Source organism: Chlorocebus sabaeus, chromosome 23, assembly GCF_047675955.1.
Source record: "Chlorocebus sabaeus isolate Y175 chromosome 23, mChlSab1.0.hap1, whole genome shotgun sequence".
Taxonomy (NCBI): Eukaryota; Metazoa; Chordata; class Mammalia; order Primates; family Cercopithecidae; genus Chlorocebus; species Chlorocebus sabaeus.
In genome coordinates this window covers 54604458-54626810 of record NC_132926.1, presented here as the reverse complement: position 1 = coordinate 54626810, position 22353 = coordinate 54604458, and the positions used below count along the sequence as shown (strand labels likewise).

Below are 22353 nucleotides of genomic sequence, written 5' to 3'. Positions count from 1 at the left end.
CAAACACATAAACAAAGGTAGACTTAAATTGGAGCACAAGCGCTTTATAAGAGTTACATGAAAAGTTCCTGTCACCAATGAGTGTTTGGCCAGTTTTCTTCCTCAGTGTTCTCAGACAGGACAGCTTCTCTTCCAACTGAAATGGCTTTATTAGAAAGTACCCCAAAACAAAGGGAAGGACTGGGTGACTCCTCAAAGACACTTCCAGGCAATATGATTAATGTTCTTGATGTCAATTAATTAAATGAAGCGATTATTGAACACAGAAAGCTTGTCTATTTTGGGGACCCTGGGCGCTGTTGTGCCTGTGAACCTGAGGATCATGTGTCTGGGAAATAACAGTGTCCTTTGTCACATGTTAATCCCTCAGCTGTGAGGATCTTTGTCCTCCTGGTAAACATGGTCCACAGTGTGAGCAGAGATGCCCTTGTCAAAATGGAGGAGTGTGTCATCACGTCACTGGAGAATGCTCTTGCCCTTCTGGCTGGATGGTAAGCTTCCTTCCCACCTCCTCTGCCCCCGCCCCAAAGTCACCCATTCCAGGATACTCAATGAATACACATGCAGGAGACTTTAGCACAAAAGAAAGTTACCATGGTGGTTGAAGATTGGAAAGACTCAAGCCATTTTAAAGCCGAAGCTCTTCAGTTCTGAGGAGACAGAAGAAGGTGATTTAGTCCTAGACTTGAAGTGCATTAAAGGTTGTCATGTAAAGGATAGTGGCCATCTGTCCTGCATTTCCCTTAAAGATACAAAAAGAGAGACAAATATCTAGTCTCACATGACAGTCAGTGCTGATGAACACTGGATTTATTTAATAATTATTTTCATAATTTTGTTCCAGGAGTTGCTGTTGTTCTTTGGGAACATTATTCTTAACAGTATAAGTGTCATGTGAAAAAAAAATCATATAAATCTGGGGATACATTGAGGTAAACCACATTTACCAAATATTGCAGGACTTCTCAGAGCCTTGGGTGTGATAATCCAAGAAGAGGCTATTCAACATATTCTCCAAACTTTGACCAGAGTACGCTTTCTTCATGTAGCAATTTCACATGCTTAGAGTTACGTAGAATACACAGTAACAATTAGCTTCAAATTAGACATCTGAAATCAGGAAATAGAATAATATTGATGTCATCTCTCTGAGTTGGTTTGTGCCTATATCTGCTTGAAGGCAGATGAGTGAGCAACCAATATCTGTTTCCTTCATTAGCAAACTATTTAACAGAGCAATTGACTTTTTTTTTTTAATCACCTTCTATTTCCATGAGCAGTGCTGAAGCTGTTCTTTCAGAGGTTACAAGGGACTGAATTGCCAAGACTCTTCTGTTCTCATTCAGCTTCACTTCTCCAAAGCTTTTCTTTCTGTTGATCACCAACCTCCGTTCCTTAATTCCTTTGCCTTCTATTTTTCTAATCATCCCCTCTCTTACCTTTCATACTAAAGATCTCTTTTTATAATTCCCCTTCTTCTACATACTACTTCATTACAGGATTTTGTCCTCTTTTCTCACCATAAATCCACTCTGGCAATCTCATCCAGACCCATAGCTTTAAGAAGCACTTGATGGTTTTCCTAGATGTTGATCTTACCTGCCTTGAGCTTAGATTTATATTTGTCACCCCAACCTTGATAACCTATAGACACAAAGCCACCATCTGTTTGGGCAATATCCAAGCTAGAGTCTCCACAGCCAGACCTAGGCAGAGAATTGGTCTGGTATTGCCCTTTCTTGTGGCTGTGGAACAAAGGAGAACTGGAGTTCATTTTTCAATGAGGGTCTTGGGAAGTAAGAGAGAGTTTAAGATGTCAAGGCCACTGGGGCAAGTATACAATAAAAATCAGATCTGAGAGGGTCAGAAATGATGAGTAGCCCAGACAAAGTTCATTTTAGAGGCAAAGCGTGGAGAAACAGCATGAGGCAACGGAGTTTGAGAGAGAGGAGAACTTTAATTGAGTGCCTGAGGATGAGGGCAAGGTGAAAGAGAAGCTGTTTAAGGAGTACTGAGCAGGTTTGAGCAGGCCTGGCAGAGTTGATGTTAATAAATTTAATAAATCCAAACTTGTATACCCAAGCCTTTTGTAAGGCTACTACTCCTCTACCTTTTTTGTCTTGGTTAAAACTAACACTTCTCTCTTAGTTGTCTGAGGTAAAGATGCTGGGTTACTTTTGACTCCTTCTATTCTTTCATTTCCTATACTCAGCCTTTTGCCAGCGTTGGTCTTCTGCGATGAAAGTGTTTTGCTGGAGCAGCAGAGTGTTGAGAACCCCATGCTCTCTGGATAAGGAACTGCGGGCCTTTTACTCCTAGGACTTCTGTGTAGATATTGTCTGTGGAGTTGCCTTGCCTTGCCTTGAGGCTGAAGCTCTTCTCAGTTGGGGTGGTCAGGATGTGAGTAAATGGTAACCGCAGGCTTGGGTTATGAGTCCCAGTATGTAGACAGATGGACCCCTCTCTAGCGGCCCAACGGAGCCTCCCCTCACCTCTTTCTCTGTGTCCTGGGCCCCTTACCTTACTTCTGCTTCAAAAATCCTTCAGCTTGTTTTTTTCTCCTGTGTAGCTGAGCTTTCAACTTATACTTCTCCTTTACAACATGTTATTTGTGCTGTCATCCTATGTGCTTTTCAAAGTTGAATATATATTCCTATTATACACACATACCTTCATATTTCAACTAAGAGAAATCATGTCCTCTTTAAAGCTGCTTGTGAATGTTAATCCTTATGCACGAAAATATTTCAGTGCATTTCTGAAGCTTGTGTGGGACCATTATGGGTAGTTAAGTCAGGCCCTGAGAGAGGGAGAATTTTCACCCCTGCTTACCACAGACTGACCTTCAGTACATTATTCCTGCAGTCATGCTTTTACCTCACACTAAGTATACCATGTCAGACTGGAGTGGAGAGACTAGAGTGATTTTTACATCTGTCCCCTTCCCCATATTGTGAGCTAATTGAGGATTGTTACCTTATCTTTGATTCTCAGTGCTTAGCTCAACGCCTGGCACGTAGATGATTCTCAGTTAAGTGCTGATTCGAATCATCTCTCAAAGGCCTTTTCCATTCCCAGAGTCTGCGGAAGAAATTTCCCGTTTGTAGATAGCTAGAAACCACCAGAGGAGACTTAATTAGCACACCAACTGCCTTTGTGGGTAGCCAGGAGTTAGAGGAAATGTATTTGCTTATGCTGTCCAGAATAAACATTTAGGAAACCATCTGGTGTTCACTTGCCTCCAATTTCAGAGTGCCCACAGTCTGCCTTTTTTTAGAGAGAGGGAGGACAGAGCAACAGCTTCCAATAGTTAAAAACATTAGAAAAATCCCTGTTATTTGGGATATGTTGTTTGTCTAATTATAAGTCCAATAAATAGATGAGAAGCTGTGAGCCCAAGTGTTACAGCCAAGTGAAGAAGAAAACAGAGTATTTCATTGAGTTAATGGTACAGTATCTTACTCTTATCCACGCAGGATTGGAGTAAATATAATGACTGCTTGACAAGATGGACAGCCTCTAGGGTGAGGAGAAATATCCAAGTTACTCTCTTGGTTTTTCTCTCCAGGAAATAAGTTTCCTATTGATCTTGGCTCAGCAATGCTTGTTGAATCTGCTGAAAATAAAATGTTTTTTTTTCTGAAATAAATGTCTAGGTTCATTCCTGTAAAAGTCTTTCTTTGGCAATGTGATTGTTAATTCAGGTACACAAAATTTCAATCTTGTGTTATGCTACATTTTAAGAAATAACGTCAATGATAAAATGTGTATTTTCTCTAGAACATATGGTAAAGCATTTGGATATTCTGTGTGCGGCAGATGTTGCCATTTATGTAACGGATGCTCAATAAGTATTGTTGACTTATTGTGCATGTAAGACACAAGGAAGACCATCAGGAGGATTATACATTCCTTAGGTTGCCATAATAGTTAGATGTAACTTTGTCTTAAACTTCAGTTTTTAATATGGATTTTGCTTAATATTACTATTCAGCCATCTTTGAATGTATCTTGAGATTTGGGCTTACTGAGTAATTAAGTCAATTTAATGTTTCTAACGTTTTAAAGATGATGAACAGTTTATGTGCTCTAAAATTCCCCAATCTAATTTTCTTGCAGCCCTGTTCCCTTATCCCTCCTTTCTATTTCCTCTCTTTTCTTCTTCATCCATCAGTCGTCTTTCCCTGGCTGGAGGCCCATCTAATTTTCCAAGTCTCTTTGAATGCAGGGCACAGTATGTGGTCAGCCTTGCCCCGAGGGTCGCTTTGGAAAGAACTGTTCCCAAGAATGCCAGTGCCATAATGGAGGGACGTGTGATGCTGCCACAGGCCAATGTCATTGCAGTCCAGGATACACAGGGGAACGGTAAGGGATGCCCTTGTATTTCTCTGACTGTTCATAATGATGTGAAAGGAAAGTTTGTAGGGTCCAGGGAGCATCTTCAATACCATGTGTCCATGACTCTTCCATAATATTTCAGAAGTAGCTATATAGCCTCAATGTGTTTGGCAGATTCTATCCTAATTCAGTGTATAGCAACTGAATTATAAATAGCAATGGTAAATTGAAAATAACAGAAAAAGCACTAAAAAAAAAAATACCATAAAATGTCAGCTATTCAGAACCCATGATGAAAATGTCATTCTAGAGAGTTGAGTGTTTAGGACTGCCATTTACCCTTTAAGTGCTTGGGGATAGATTTATTTTTAAATGGGATGTGTACTTAGGTACCTTTCAAAAGTATGAAGTGGCTTTCTTATGATTCAGTGTTCTGTTGAGAATGTCAATCATTAGATTGTGTGGTGGTGACAGAGTCAGATCTGCTGGGACTTATAGGGCCCTCTGGTCCCACACGAAACAGGAAAAACTGGCTGTGCTCGTGTGGGTTTTCCTGCCCCTGTTCATCATCCTCTGTGTTAAATGGTAAACTGTTATCTCAGAGTGCTTTGCACACCCTACTTCTTTTTCTTCAATTTTTTTCTTTTTTTTTTTTTGTGGGACATAGTAGATGTATCTATTTATGGAGTACATGAGATGTTTTGATAGAGACATGCAATGTGAACTAAACACATCATGCAGAATGGGGTATCCATCCCCTCAAGCATTTATCCTTTGAGTTACAAGCAATTCAATTGCACTCTTCAAATTATTTCAGAAAGTACAATTAAGTTACTATTGACCATAGTCACCCTATTATGCTATCAAATAGTAGGTCTTAATCGTTCTTTCTAATTTTTTTTTTTTTTTTTTTTTTTGAGACAGAGTCTCGCTCTGTCACCCAGGCTGGAGTGCAGTGGTGCGATCTCGGTTCACTGCAACCTCCACCTCCCGGGTTCACGCCATTCTCCTTCCTCAGCCTCCCGAGTTGCTGGGACTACAGGTGCCCACTACCACGCCCAGTTAATTTTTTTTTTTGTATTTTTAGTAGAGACGGGGTTTCACCGTGTTAGCCAGGATGGTCTCGATCTCTTGACCTCGTGATCCACCCACCTCAGCCTCCCAAAGTGCTGGGATTACAGGCATGAGCCACCACACCCAGCTCTTTCTAATTTTTTTTGTACCCATTAACCATCCCCATTTCCCCACACCCTCCCACTATCCTTCCCAGCCTCTGGTAACCATTCTTCTACTCTCTGTGTCCATGAATTCCATTGTTTTGATTTTTAGATCCCACAAATAAGTGAGAACATGTGATGTTTGTCTTTCTGTGCCTGGTTTATTTCATTTAACATAATGATCTCCAGTTCTATCCATGTTGTTGCAAATTACTGAATCTCATTCTTTTTATGGCTGAATAGTACTCCACTGTGTATATGTACCACATTTTCTTTATCCATTCGTCTGTTGATAGACATGTAGGTTGCTTCCAAATCTTAGCTATTGTAAACAGTGCTGCAACAAACCTAGGAGTGCAGATATGCTTCCATATACTGATTTCCTTTCTTTGGGTATACACCCAGCAGTGGGATTGCTGGATCATAAGGTAGCTCAATTTTTAGTTTTCTGAGGAACCTCCAAACTGTTCTCCATAGTGGTTGTACTAAGTTACATTCCCACTAACAGTGTACAAGGGTTCCCTTTTTTCTGCATCCTCACCAGCATTTGTTGTTGCCTGTCTTTTGGATATAAGCCATTTTTAACTGGTTTGAGATTCTATTTCATTGTAGTTTTGATTTGCATTTCTCTGATGATCAATGGTGTTGAGCACCTTTTTATATGCCTGTTTGCCATTTGTATGTCTTCTTTTGAGAAATGTCTATTCAAATCTTTTGCCTATTTTTGATTGGAGTATTAGACTTTTTCCTATAAAATTGTTTGAGCTCCTTGTATAGTGTGGTTATTAGGTTGGTGCAAAAGTAATTGCGGTTTTTTGCCATTGAGAGTAATGGTGAAGACCGCAATTACTTTTGCACCAACCTATAAGTCAGATGGATAGTTTGGAAATACTTTATCCCATTCTGTGGGTTGTCTCTTCACTTTGTTGATTGTATTCTTTGCTGTGCAGAAGGTTTTTAACTTGATGTATGCATCCTTCTTTCAATGCTCATGAATCTGTCATGTCCTGCAAGACTAGGTAGCCAAGCTCACTGGATGTGTGTGTAGGATTTGAGAAGAGACTTGAGAGGCAGAAGGGCATAGTGATGAAAAACAACCATTTGGAATCTAGGTTTAGGTCAATGTGTCCCTGGAAACACTTTTTATTTTTTATTTTTTTTGAGACGGAGTCTCGTTTTTCCCCCAGGCTGGAGTCTTGTGGCATGATCTTGGCTCACCGCAACTTCCATCTCCCGGGTTCAAGCAATTCTCCTGCCTCAGCCTCCCTAGTAGCTGGGATTACAGGCACATGCTGCCACATCAGGCTAATTTTTTGTATTTTAGTAGAGACAGGGTTTCACTGTGTTGCCCAGGCTGGTATCAAACTCATGAGCTCAGGCAATCTGCCCACCTCGGCTTCCCCAAGTGCTAGGATTATAGGCGTTGGAAACACCTTTGTCTCTAACATCCTAATAATAATTGTACTTTTCTCTAGGGTTGTTGTAAGGATTAAATAAGTTAGTGTGTTAACACATTTAAAACAGTCCTGGAACTTATCAATATTAGATATTATTATTCTAGAACGATTTCTATGAACTGTGTAAATACTAGTGATTATCAATTTGAGTGATGTTTATGAGCTGTATAAATATTAGCTATCATTATTTTTTATAATGTCTTTGAATTAAGAATTCCTTCAACTTTTTTCCCCTTATTTTTTCTCTTTCTAAAATCCTGGTATAATTTTATAACTTTTAATAAGATACTGTCAGGTTTGTTCCCTCCTCTCTCCAACTTAGACTCTGTACTTTCTTTTTTTTTTTTTTTTTTTTTTTTTTTTGAGACGGAGTCTCGCTCTGTCGCCCAGGCTGGAGTGCAGTGGCGCAATCTCGGCTCACTGCAAGCTCCGCCTCCCGGGTTCACGCCATTCTCCTACCTCAGCCTCCCCAGTAGCTGGGACTACAGGCGCCCGCCACTGCGCCCGGCTAATTTTTTTCTATTTTTTAGTAGAGACGGGGTTTCACCATGGTCTCGATCTCCTGACCTTGTGATCCGCCCGCCTTGGCCTCCCAAAGTGCTGGGATTACAGGCGTGAGCCACCGCGCCCGGCAGACTCTGTACTTTCTTATTAAATTTATTTCTGAGTATTATGTAATTTTTTAAAATTTCATTTCTGCATCTAATTGGATATTTCAGGTTGGAGAAAAACTTGCTTTTGATTAGTTACTTTTTAATTTATTCATAATACCAAACTTTTAAGGTAATTTTAATGTTGTTTTTAGCAAACTCTGGAGTTATTTAGTTATACTATCATATCATCTACAAATAAACATAAGTTAGTCTTTTCTTTTCAATATGTATAATGATTATTTCATTTCCTTGAATTATTGCATAAATTTGAGCCTCCAAATTAATGCTGACAAACAGCAGTAAAAGTAAAAATCCCTGTCTTATTCTCGAATTTATTGGAAATGGCTTCAGCATGGTTTCATGTTTGCTATTGGTATTTGGTAAATTATTTTCTTCATTCTTAAGTAGTTTTTTAAATTCCTTTTTTTAATTAAAATCTTTTGTTAATAGCTGCTTAATTTCATTAAATGACTTTTTGTCTTTTGCTAATATAATTACATATTTTTCCTTTAATTTTTCGTACAATGAATTGTTGACATTGTTAGTACACAGTTTTTATAACATGTAATTGGACTACTCAGATTTTGTAACTGACATCCTAGTTTTAGGTTGTATTTTGGATAGATTAGGCTGTTAGATAATTTCTGGATCCATTTAATATCCTATTATAGAAAAATGAGTTGGGATAAGGGAGGCACAAGACCAAACACAATCTTAATAATAGTTTCTTGTCGTATTTTAGGGCACTAAAATGGCAATATAATTATTTTCTTGCCCTCTAGGGATTTAAGTTTCAAATTAGAGGCAGCACAAGAACAATAAACATACAAGGCAAATGAGCTTATACATATTTCATCTGGAATACAGGGAAAGGGAATAACAGTTAATTTTCAGATACATTTTACATTTGAGCCAAGGAAGGCCAGGAGCCAGAGAAAGAGAAAGCAAGTAAAGAGAGAACTTGCTTCTGGATCTGCTGCTCTTGTAACTATTGTTTTTCTGATGAGCCAGTGAAATGATTCCTGTTTTCAGCTGTCATCCCTGTCTAGGCTCTGGAGTTCACACATACACACACACACAAAGACAGCAAACACATTTGTCACTATGAAAGGACAACAGTGAACGTCCATGAGGCAGTCCGTGACGGGAGGTGTGGGGAGAAAGGCCTTGACAGGCTGGGGTCGTAACTTGCCATTTCTCTTGTGTTGAGAAGTCAGCGAAATTTGATCAGTGAGGTTAGGGCAGAGGGCTGCCGGCCCTAGGAGCCTGCACAGCATTCCCAGGATGTGGGGACAGTCCTCCCGGCCAGAGGGAAATAAGAAAAATCCAAACAGGCACCCCGTAGGCTGGCAGAGCAGTGCATGGGACGCCCAAATAAAAGGCTTTGAGGTTTGTGGAAAGGTTGAGAGGATATTGTGGTGAGTAAATGTAACATGACACAGTCAAGTAAGAGTGAAGAGATGATGGCTTCCAGATCCTCAAAAAACTCCTTCTGAAGGGGTTAAAAGAGTTTCACATGCTGATGGTGCTGCCATAGGATCACTCTGGGTCCTGCAATAGTCTAGTAGGGGCCCACACACATGATTGGTGCCAGTGAGTGTTAGTTGGATGAAAGTATGCGTGACTCAGTGATGAACTGTGTGAAGGTGAAGCCCAAAACAGCTCTGCCAAGCCTGTGTTCGATAGTACCCTGAAGGTGAAGATAAATGTGGGTGAAAGGAGGTGAAGTCAAAAATTATAGACAGGAATTGGGGAATGCAGCATTGGTCATCAATGGAGGAACTCTTTTCTGGGTCTAGGAGCGTGGAAACCTTGGCTCTTTCCCAGTGCTTTTTACATTTCCCCCAGAGCAGCAGTTCCAGATGTTAGAAAGGTAGGCAGCTAATTCATGGATCCCAGGTTTAATGAGGAATGTGATTCTTTCACACTAAATCATAGTTTGGCCTGACTATTCCAATCGCACTAGGGAAGGACATGCTTAGGACAGGAGTGAAAGCGGTACTTGTCACCCTTTACATGTTAACTCACTTTCTTTCTTCCTTAAGTTCACAATGATATGCAACATAATAATAGAAACAGTATTAAAACAAGTCTATGACCCTCATTGGTTTTGGGAATTGATGTGTTAATACTTTACTTAATGTTTATCCATTCTTACCAATTCCAGGACATTACTTGAAATGTAAAAAAATTAGAAACCCCAAATTTCCATATTTCTACTGTGGCTAATATTTATTACTGTATCTTTATTACTTTTCTGCTGTCTTAAGAAAACGCGTTTTCTCTTTTACTAATTTTTGAGAGCTTTTCCTGTTCCATTTGGGACCACAGAAACAGCATTAAGGTCATAAAATTTGTTGGGAAATGGTGCTTCTTGAAGTGAAGGGACCAAAAAGGAGATAAGACTGCTTGATAAAGACTTTTAATACAGTCAATCAGAAAGGCATCAGCTATTTCATGATTATGTTTATTTTCAAGATGGAAAATATATACTTCTAGAAAGATATCCTACCATTTTCCTTTGGTGGATAGAAGTAGACGTAACTATTATTAACAGAATTGTCCTACAAGTGCAACATTGACAAAAAATAAAATGGGAATATGAATCCAGCTTAAATAATGGCTGCTTTAGTAAGTAACATTCAAATAGGACTTTTTGTTTTATATTTATAATACAAACTAGTAGTGTGTTTAATTGTAGGTTAAAAAGGTAAATGTGGGTCAAGGCCAGCTATTATAGATTTTATTTTTCCTGAGAAAGGAAGTCTCTGCCAAGATATGATAAAATAAACACACTGGTTCCCTGTAATTTGGTAACAGATACTTTCCCAGGCTTCCGATCTATACCACTTTCAACCACTTTTAAGCGGTGCTTTTTACCAAGTTGAAATCATGAAGATAGTTTAAAATTTAACGTTTGGGTTTGTTTTCAAATCCTTTTAGGAGATGGAAAGTGATATTATTTGTATTTACCTTTTTTCCTTTTGGTACTGACTTGCGAGAAAATCTGACAGGCTGAAAAGTTGTCTTGACAGCCTTCAGTAGGAGCCATCATGAGGCCAAATTATTGTGCCTATGCATTTCTTTCTTTAAAGTTTACATCTTTAAGGCATAAACTCGATGACTTGGCTTATTGAAGCTTCTTACAGGTTAAAAATAAAGAGCACCTTTTAAAAATACACTCCGGTCCAAAAATAGGTACACCCATGTATAACTTTTAGGCACACATTTTATTTTATGCTGAGTATTAGTTCAATGACTCCATAACTTTCCTAATGGTTTGTTGAGCAATTGAAGGTTCTACCTGTTGACAAATACACCTGAAGACGTCTAGAATCTGTGAAACTAAATTTACATGAGATTCTTTTCCTTGTCTCCATCACATTAAATGTATGCTAGAGCCAGAGGTAACCAGAAAAGCATCAAAGGGGCTGGTCCAAGTGGCTCATTCCTATAATCTCAACACTTTGGGAGGCTGAGGTGGGAGGATCACTTGAGTCTAGGAGTTTGAAACCAGCCTGGGTAACATAGCAAGACCTCATCTTTACAAAAAATTTAAAAATTAGCCTGACATGGTGGTGAGTACCTGTGGTCCTAGCTACTCAGGAGGCAGAGGTGGGAGGGTCACTTGAGCCCAGGAGTTTGAGGTTACAGTGAGCTATGATGGCACCACTGCACTCCAGTCTGGGTGACAGAGGCAGACCCTATCTCCAAAAAAAAAAAAAAAAAAAAAATCAAGATTTGTCCTCTACACTAAAATAGAATTCCTCCCACCCTGGTATTGTTACTTGTTGCACCCTATCATTAAAAATATGCAAAGTTGTGGAAACACTGTTTCTTTGAAGTATGTTTCTTTTCTGTTTCTTTTAAGTGTGCTTGAATTTGTTATTATGCCTTGCTGCTCACATTATACAGATCTAAAAAATGCAAGGCTGACCTACATTTTTGACTCTGGTTCTGACCTGACTTGAGAGCTACATGGGAAGTGGCTGCCGAGACAAAGTGTACCCTTCTTGTGGCGAAGGCTCGGCTGGGCAAAGCCCTGTCTCCCTCCCTTGGCAGAAAGCTGTCCTGCTGCTGCAGAGAGCCAGTCACCTGGCCTAGTCAGAAAGAAACTTGGCTAGTCTGAGAACTATTTGTGCTTTCCATGGAGCAAGAGAGATCATTTTCTCTTTTCTATCATGATTCCCTCTAGCAACTCGGCTTCCCACCTCATTCACCTTACCTAGAGCATATCCTTTCTCTTGGACAGAGCTCCAATGCCATTTTTAAAAAGACAATAAAGTGAATGTTTGAGGGCTGATCTTTACTCCTTGCCATTTGGCAGCCCTTCTTCCCAACAGAGGGCAATACTCCCCCACTAGCCAAACATTTTGTGTTAGAAAACGCCAAGCCTTCCTACTGGCAGGCACTTCCCATGTTGGAATTGAGGACGTCAGATTTTGGTAGCTCGGAGTTTCCCGGATCTAAAGAGGACTTGGCTTATTAGTTAAAGAACTTTCTAACTGAGGAGCAATGATTACCATTCAGCTTTTAATAAAAGTAGAAACATGGCTAAGATTAAAAATTAATGTCCACATGAAAGCCAAGAGAATTAAAATTTAGTTTCAAATTTGACGCAAAATTTTCTCTTTGGAATTGGGAAAGTATGTTTTGAAATTTCATCATTATGGACTAACATTTGAAAATTTCTTTTCTCGTTTTCTTAGTATGTACTAAAGTGCTGTATAACTTTGGCAAGCACTAAGTGTAAACATACCTCATGTCCTAAGCTTGTATTTTTGTTTTGATTTCATTTTGTTGTTGTTATTTGTTTTGTTTTTGTTTTCTACAGGTCATGCTGCTGTTACTACAATATGTAGCCAGAGTATACTTAGCCAGAGTAATGTATCTTAATGCTTTTCATCCTTGTAATGGGACAATCACTAAATAATTGCAACAGCAAAAAGCAGCTTCAATTCATGCATAACAAAGCCATTCTGGATCAACCATTTATTTTCACATGGCACTAACTAATCTTTCTTCTTGCTCCTGCCTCTTGCTTGGTAGGTGCCAGGATGAGTGTCCTGTTGGGACCTATGGCGTTCTCTGTGCTGAGACCTGCCAGTGTGTCAATGGAGGGAAGTGTTACCATGTGAGCGGCGCATGCCTCTGCGAAGCAGGCTTTGCTGGCGAGCGCTGCGAAGCACGCCTGTGTCCTGAGGGGCTCTACGGCATCAAATGTGACAAACAGTGCCCCTGCCACTTGGACAACACTCATAGGTGAGTGTCAGCTTCCCCTGGAAGGACGTGTCCTGTGAAGATTTTAACCTCGGTTTTCAGGATTTGGAAGGAGGGATTGATAGAGTGATTCTCACCCCAAGTCCCCTCCTGCCTCTAGGCTACTCTGGCCAGGAATCGCCAAGTAAAAGGAAGACTTTTTAACTTAATGTATGATGGTCCACATCCGAGGTGCCAAAATTGTTCAATGGTTACTGGTGGATAGCAAATTCTATTCTTTATTAATGACCACTGATAAAAACAAAATTTGCTGAGGTTAGTAGGACTTTCTCTTAAGCAAGGGATTCTGTGACATTCCCTTAGAAGCAAAGATGCAATGAGAGACAAGGAGTTCAGCCAAGTTTAGTATGCAAAAATATCATAAAATGATTCTTACCACAGCATCTTTTATTTGACAGCACATCTGTGGAAGAAAAAAAAAAAAAGGCTAGAGAGAGGAAGTGTACTGGTGGAAGTTTTGTGAAAGTGCTTCACATGTGGCTATCACATGTGAAATATCTTTTTCGAACTGATTACTCTGACATAGAACTCACAAGGGACTTTTAGCTCAAAAACCTCTCAAAGAATTTGAGAACAGGAAACCCCGATCCCACCCACCCTACTGTACCTCGTCTGCCCTGAAAATATCTTCTTACCCCTGTTTCTTCTTTCCCTCCCCCAGGGACCAGATACACATAACTTAGAATTCTGGGCCTCCTTTGCAGACTGCTGGAAAAGCTGAGTTTGACAAAAATGTAGTGCATTATATAGCAGTTCAGATCTTACTAGAATTACTTTTATTTGCATTCAGTACAGCTGTTACTTCATTTACACTTCTGAAAGATAATTCGTAGCCACATCAAATCCCAAATGCACAGAAGTTAAAGGTAAACAAAAGCGTGTGGTTGGTCTCTTCTGTAAACCATTGTTAGTAACAAAAACATAGAGTTTGCACTCTGTGTGTGTGCGTGTGCACATGTGTATGTGTGCTGGAATACATTTTAGTGGGACATATGAAAGAAGTATATTCTCAAAATATGATTCAAGTAACTTTGTAAGTCACATTAGTCAACTTTGGTTTTCTTCATTGGAAAATATTGCCTTTCTTTACTTGACACATTTACGTAAATATTTGGGGAATAAAAATGAATAATCTCCACAGGGTTTTGTTTTTCAACTCCCTAATATTTAAGGAGCTGGCAGGATTCAGGACAGGTTATGAATTTGGGTACCTTTCCTACAGTATAAGTCTTGTTGCAGCAGAAAGTAAGCCTCATGTAGTGACAACTAAGAACATTACGCCGGTGTGCTGTTTCGTTGTATGTAGAGACAACTGAAATCAAATAGAATAACAAATCTATGCAAAGAAAGAGCTCTGCTATGAGAAGAACTGGAGAAGCAGAGAGCATGTTGATTTTGTTGGAATTGGATGCCGTATTAGTAGTGGCAAGGTGCAGAGTGGAGAATTAGTTAATTGATGGCGATACTGTGGTAATTTTGACATAGGTCATATGTACCTAAGCATGTATGTGTTAACAAAGAAGTACATGACATTTTTTGACAATTACATAGATCAATAACACTAACATCTGTCTAATAATATATACCGAATAATCCAAATATTTTTAAAAATCAGTCTTTTCATGATTTTGTAAATCATGGATGGTATTTTTAAAGATTAGCTTTTACAAATTTCTATTAAAACAAGTTTAATATTGATTATATGACTCTATCTTGTTGAATTCATCATTGGAGCCAGCTATCTAGTTCTCATATCTTAAACTTCTATTTGTAAAATTCCTGGAAGCCCAAGGTCCCTTCAAATCAAAAGGCATAGAATCCTTGTATTAATTGAAAGTCTAGTTTGTTCACATTATCATTTATCAGGCAAGTGGAGCTTTGCTGTTACATAATTTATGATGTACTAAAACCTTCCACTATAATTAATGAGATAACAAATACAATGTAAATTAATAATGTACATTGTCTTTAGGTACATATTGAGTTCTATGGATATACACATTGACATATATTTTAGCCATATAGTTGAGTAAGGGTTTGTATCAGGTAGCTTTTGCTGCATTAAAAAACAAACAACAGGCCAAGCATGGTGGCTCAAGCCTGTAATCCCAGCACTTTGGGAGGCCAAGACGGGCGGATCACGAGGTCAGGAGATCGAGACCATCCTGGCTGATACAGTGAAACCCCGTCTCTACTAAAAAATACAAAAAACTAGCCGGGCAAGGTGATGGGTGCCTGTAGTCCCAGCTACTTGGGAGGCTGAGGCAGGAGAATGACGTAAACCCAGGAGGCGGAGCTTGCAGTGAGCTGAGATCCGGCCACTGCACTCCAGTCTGGGCGACAGAGCCAGACTCCATCTAAAACAACAACAACAACAACAACAACAACAAAAACTATTCCAAACCTAATGACATAAAATAACAATTATTTACTAACTGATGATTTTTTGCTTGACTATGTGGGCTAGGCTCAGCTTGGTGGTGGTTGTGCTGGTCTCCTTGTGTTCAGCTGGCAGATCAACTGTAGGCTGATTGGTCCTGGATATCCTCACTCACATGTCTGGCATTTGGCTGGGTGATGGGGGTGACTGAGCTACACATCTCCAGTATCTAGCAGGCTAGCCTGGGCTTTTTCACATGTTGACTGGCTTCTAAAAGTAACAGAAGACAGTACAGACCCCCAACATACACTTTTTAAGCCTTTGGTTATGTCATGTTTGCTGATATCCCTTTAGATAAGGCAAGTCATCTAACCAAGTCCAGATTCAATATACCCCACCTCTCGATGGGAGGTGTTGCAAAGAATTTGTAGCCATTTTTATTTTGCAGCCTATCATAGGGCTGAAAGGAATTTAAATATATTTATAAGTAATACTAGTATTTTAAACTTTAGCACCATTATTGAGCCTAAAGACATTCACTGTGACCTGGACTTTTCAACTGAAAACTAACTGTTATGATGGAAATGATTTTGAACAAGAAAATAAAATTTGAGATTTAATAATATTCCACATGCAACATAGAGAGATAGATTAACTGGTTTTGGTAATAAAGATATTTAATAGCTATGGACAATCCGGATGTACCTATTTGCAAATGTCACATAAATGTCATTACATTTGAGCATTAATAACATCTAAGGAAATGCATAAAAGGAAGTTCAATGATGCTGTTTCAGCCAATATCATATAGTATTGGACTTTTGTCATAATTCAACTATTAAATCGAACAGTTTCTTAGAATATATGTATATAGTTATATGTGTTTATAAAATGACAACTATTCCCAAATGTGTATAATCCTATTTTCATATACACGAAGCAATCTGTTCTTTAGACGGAAAACAGGTAATGAGTATATTACCCTTCAACCTCCAATCTGCTGCTCCTATAACAACACGTAAATCTCATTATCAATTAAGCTGCCTGCATGAGAACCCATCAAATGCCTCCAAAGTGCTCTAGCTTCCTACATCTAATTACAAATTGCAGAATACTAATTTTGGTGTCAATCAATCTGAAAACCAGTGTGCAGCACTAACACTCACTGGGGGGCATTGAATATCAATTTCTCAGCCTGCCTTTTGCTTTGTTGAATTCATTGTCATCCAAATTGTCTATTTTCTTTAACATTATGTCTATACCATGAATACTATTTTCTATACTTTTCAATGTAAAGTAATATTTTCTACCAAAAACATCATTTCTTTTACAATATGTTAAGATAAGGTAGGCTACTTTAACCAATCCATCACTTGAAATATTTCTTTTCCCTTTATCAAATGTAAGGACTTACTGAAGCAGACTTAAATTTTTCCCTGTTTTTTTGTACAATATTTGTTTTTACTGATCCTGTTGACCCCTTTATATGTGCCAAATTCTAAATCTTAGCAATTCTCCTTCATGTCTGGTCCTCTTAGCAAGCTGTTAGCAAGCCTCCTTTTTCTTTGGTATAAAAACAAACCTGGGTTCAAGTTTGATTCTGCCCCACTACCTGTGTGAGACTTTGAAAAAATAATTTACCCTTTCTAGTTCTCTATTTTCTCATTTATAAAATGGTATCATACCATCTAGGATGGTTGTGAGGATTGAACTAAATAGTGCTCAGCACATTGCTGAGACTTACTCAGGGCCCAGTAAATGCTGTCTCCTGGTCTGTGCATTCACTTACAACAGCATCATAAACATGGTGACATTCATGAGTTGTTCTCTGTGATTAATGGCTATTTCCTTTAAGCCAAGACTTTGACATTTTAAAAACTAATTTTAGAGGAAATCTTCCCCTTTGTATACATATATACTGAGTATAATTTAACATTGTTCAGTGACTCTGAGATGTCAGGGAGAAGCAGATTAATGTGGGAGAGCTAGGTCCCTGGAGTCACATCCACTCTGTATCACCTGTGGCATTTTCACTTATTCATTCAATCTGCATTCACTGTGGGCCTACTATGGGCCAGTGAAAGGTGGAAAAACAGATTTAATTCTTGCCCTCCTGGAACTCAGTGTAGGAGAGGAGGAAGACATTAAAGGACTGGAAAAATAAACTGAATTATAGATTGTGAAAATGAGATGAGAAGAAGGATCAGGGCACCAAGGAAGAGTGTAAGTGGAGAGACCTACCTTTAATTTGGGTGGACAGGGAAGCTCTCTTTGAGGAAGAGGCTGGAAAGACAATCTGGAGAGAGATAGGCAGAGAGTAAGAACTGCATCCTAAGAATATGGAATAGCCCATGTGGAGGTCCTTAAGTTGAAAAAATATGATGCTTTTACAAACTAGAAGAAATCCAGGGTGGTCAAGCACAGCAATAGAGAGAGAATAAAGATGAAAGAAGAGGTTGAGGAGTAGGCAGTGGCCAGATGACGAGGCCCCACGGGCTGTATTTAGGGTGACTGTGTATCAGGTTTCACAAGGACAGTCTGGTTTAGGCCTGTTGTCCTAGTATAATTATTAGCAATTCTCTCTTCACTCTTAAAAATGCCCTGGTTTAGACAATAAATTGTAGAGTCTCTGTAGTTATATTAAACAGTCTGGATTTTGTTCCAAGGGTAGTGGGGAGCCTTTGCAGAGTTTTAAGAAGGAGAATGATATGATTTACTCTTTAGGTGATAAGGCATGAGTGGATGTGGGCGCACAGTTGGAAAGCTGTTCAGAAGGTGAGGAGATAGATGGCATCAGTTGGAGCAGAATGAGGACAGTGAAGATGAAGGGATGTGAGTGGATTCAAAATATATTTTGGAGTTAGAATGGTTAAATTCTAGTGATGAGGCAGAAGGAATTATCAAGAATAACTCCTAGGCCAGGCACGGTGGCTCACACTTATAATCCCAGCACTTTGGGAGGCCAAGACGGGCAGATCACTTGAGGTCAGGAGTTCGAGATCAGCCTGGCCAAAATGGTGGAATTCTGTCTCTACTAAAAATACAAAAATTAACTGGGCATGGGACACATGCCTATAATCCCAGCTACTCAGGAGTCTGAAGCAGAAGAATCACTTGAATGGTGAAGGTTGTAGTGAGCCGAGATTGCCCCACTGCAGTCCAGCCTGGGTGACAGAGAGAGACTCCATCTCAAAAAAAAAAAAAAAAAAAGAATAACTCCTAGATAAACTAAGTGACTGATGGTGCTATTTACAGAAATTTGGACAATTGGGGTAGATACTGAGGGAAAGAACAAGGGCTCAGTTTACTGAGGGAAAGAACAAGGGCTCAGTTTTTTTTTTTTTTTTTTTTTTTTTTTCTGAGACAAAGTCTCGCTCTGTTGCCCAGACTGGAGTGCAGTGGTGTGATCTCGGCTCACTACAAGCTCTGCCTCCTGGATTCACACCATTCTCCTTCCTCAGCCTCCTGAGTAGCTGGGACTACAGGTGCCTGCCACCACACCTGGCTAATTTTTTTGGTATTTTTAGTAGAGACGGGGTTTCACTGAGTTAGCCAGGATGGTCTCGATCTCCTGACCTCGTGATCTGCCCGCCTTAGCATCCCAAAGTGCTGGGATTACAAGTTTGAGCCACCGTGCCTGGCCCAAGGGCTCAGTTTTTGACATGTTAAGTTTGAGATGCCATGGAGATGCCATGTGACTGCTCAAGGATAAGCGATTGGCCCAAGGATAATAGAAGATAAGCAGACTTGAGTAGATCTAAGTAGATCTGAGACTCATGCCCTGGTCCTGTGAATCTAAACCTACACTCAAGAAACCACCTCATATGTAGAACTGTATTTAGGTATTCTTCATGCCATGTTTTCTGAGTGTTCGATGAATTTCTAGGCCTTTGCCTGTGAACACTAAGATACAGAAGGGATCTAAAAGTATATTTAAATAAACCTCCAAAACTGAGCACCAAACCATTCAACCCACAGGAATTTTCTGAACAAGGAGGAGGAGGAATATAGGATATGAGATTATGATACATGGCTGAGACCCTCACTTGACAGACTAGGACATCAGACCCAGGGAAGTTGTATGATTTCACTGAGGCTACTCAGGTAGTGGGAGAACTGGGGTTGCATCCTCAGTCTTCATCCCTCCCAGGTTGTCATTCTTTCCAAGAGTAGAAAATCTATGAACAGTCCTCTGATGGGAAGTCATTTAGCAAATGTCTAGATATGACAGAGGTGTTTGTTGTAGTCCCTAATTAAGGGCAGGGTTTTAGCTACATTAGGCAAGGAAGACCATCTTTAAACAGTCTTCCAGTTGTCAGCAGAACTAGTTTGATTGTTAAGATTTTCTCGTGGTGAGAAGCATATGTGCTTTGAGCCAGCATGTCACAGAGGGCCCTATTGTGTCAACTTACTACGTGTGCATCTCAGCGCAGCTGATATGTCCATTTGCTATGGAGCAACAGCTGGTTGCCTGGTGGGTCAATGCGGCTGCTGTTTCAGGTGGAGACAGCTGCCTGCTACCAGGTATAGGGAACTGAGGGAGAAACAGGCTGACGAGGTCACTGCTTTTGGTGTTCCTGGGACATCATACTAGTTAACTGGTTTGGTATTGTCCATTGGATGGAGTTTTTTTAGCTCCTGTCACAGAGTTGACCTCTTACAAAATTAGTGCATTCAATTTAAGAAAATTAAAAAGAATTTCAGACAAAAGGATGTGGTTGTAATACATCCTGCTAGACATGATGCTGATTTCATACAACATTTCTGTATTACCCATCAGGTTTCAGCCAATTAATTAAATCATACCCAGCCTGGGAATGAAGTTTGAATTATTGTGCATGGAATTACCCATACATTTAGTGATCATTGCTAAAGCAACATTTGCACAGAAGTTGGGTGTCATGTTTACCCCAAAGTGACTTATTCCTTCATCCATGTCTCTCAGCTGTCATCCCATGTCTGGAGAGTGTGCCTGCAAGCCGGGCTGGTCAGGACTCTACTGTAATGAGACATGTTCTCCTGGATTCTACGGGGAAGCTTGCCAGCAGATCTGCAGCTGCCAAAATGGGGCAGACTGTGACAGTGTGACTGGAAAGTGCACCTGTGCCCCAGGATTCAAAGTGAGTGACTAGGGTTCTGGAGGAAGGAGAAGAGGGGTGCAGTGTAAAGCATCTCAACACCATGGTTTATATGACCTCCAGTGAAATACAGTGAATGTGCTAAAGTCATCCGTATCATTAATGAGAGAGAAAATGAGGAGAAAAATGCTAACAGAGATATAAGGAATTACCTTAGTATGATGACTGGGAAAGCTGTAAAACTATAAATGTGGCATTAATTTTTAATATAAACATATGTCAGAAAGTATATTATAATTATTCCTTAAGTAATTTATTGTGTTTTATAGGTGACAAAGAAGTTACTTTTCCAAGTAGATTACTGTTATTGTTGACAGCTTTTGTTTTTAAGTCCATGAAATTTGAAGGCACATCGAGTTAGCATTTGTAATGGATTTACATTCTATAGTTGGTAGTACATAAGTTTTTAGGTCCCTTTGGAAATCCAGACCCTATAAATACATCTATATTCCACGCGCAATAGAGCAGAATTTTGCTTACAGTTTCTAAGATTTCATCGTGATAGGCTAGGAATGTTTGCTGTAAAGGAGAATGTGTTGCTCTTGAATTATTCCTTCCCATTGTAAAGAGCACATTGAACTATGAAGAATGTTGATGATTATTCCAGAGCACATAATGTAGAACTGGTGGATCATAAAGTCACAGAGCTGAGAGGATCTTTAAAGGGTTTTCTAACCCTGTCATAACTCTTTGGTTCAGCCCTTCAATTAGCTTTGTCTTAAGAGTCCCTTCTGTTTTGAAAGGAGATGACCTCCAGTTGCCTTTGGTAGCTTAATTCTATGTTTAATGCTCCCTGTCGGATAAAGTGAATCATGTTGCTGAATGTGTTCTGTTGTTGCTTTGCTTTACCCACTAAAAATATTACATATTATTATACAAGGATGTCTAGGAAGTGTTGAGATCTAATGTATAGTTCATACTGATGTTTATTTATTGACAGTAATTTTACAGATACAATTTATTTTTATATATCTACTTGTCTGAGCAAGGACATAGGGTTTTTATTGTTGTTTTGTTTTGGTTCTGCTATGAAGGCGAAGCTAAGGTAGGTGCAAACTTTTTTGGATCCCATTTAATAATATATCCTAAACATAGACCAGCTAGTGTTGCCCTTACATTTCTAAAATTTGTATAGTGGTGACATTATGACAAAATTTTAAAAATATAGTGTGTTAAAATTAGAGGGGAAGTATAATTAGCATTGCCAAGATATATTTTTGTTTATTTGTGTTGGCCTTATTTCAGCTGGCAAAACTGAGTGCATTTTGCTACTTGTGCCTATCTAGGGAATTGACTGCTCTACCCCATGCCGTCTGGGAACCTATGGGATAAACTGTTCCTCTCGCTGTGGCTGTAAAAATGATGCAGTCTGCTCTCCTGTGGACGGGTCTTGTACTTGCAAGGCAGGTAAGAGTGGGGGTAAATAAGTCTTTAATTTGATCCTGTCACTTTATCTCCTAAAGACACAAAAAGAAAGAAACCTTAACCAGGGTTCTAGCTCCAGTTGCACCAAAATTCAGTGTCTGACCTCTGCAAGTCCCTCATCCAGTGTGGGCTGGAATGCTTTCCTGAGTCAAGGGAAGAGGTTCACATTAGATGATCTCTGAAGTCACTGCCAGCTCCAAAAGTCTGTATGTCTGTGCATTTTGGGAAGAGTAAACAAGCAGACATGTGTTCATGCCCCTAAATTGACTGGCTTGGAGTTATGACAAGAAATGCAGCCAAGCACCAATTTTATATGAGCATCATAGGTGCAGCCAGGATCCTGGATATATGTCCATCCATAGGTGCAGCCAGGATCCTGTATATACACAGTTACTGGTTAATGGGGTCCTGCTTTAAAGATGGGGCTGTGTTTTCAAGCAGAATCCTTTGTCTCCCTTCCATATA

The 22353-nt window shown here is 39.5% G+C and overlaps 1 protein-coding gene across 3 annotated transcripts in view; it reads left to right on the top strand.

The window, feature by feature from the left end:
* The window catches only part of MEGF10 (multiple EGF like domains 10), a 380133-nt gene that overhangs the window by 312591 nt on the left and 45189 nt on the right, over positions 1-22353 (top strand). For all 3 annotated transcript variants that reach the window (XM_008014293.3, XM_008014292.3, XM_073010716.1), the window contains 5 exons: positions 371-491; positions 4229-4365; positions 12715-12927; positions 20271-20445; positions 21750-21870. In XM_008014293.3, coding sequence (XP_008012484.1) covers positions 371-491; positions 4229-4365; positions 12715-12927; positions 20271-20445; positions 21750-21870 — 767 coding nt within the window. The remainder of the gene's footprint in view (positions 1-370; positions 492-4228; positions 4366-12714; positions 12928-20270; positions 20446-21749; positions 21871-22353) is intronic.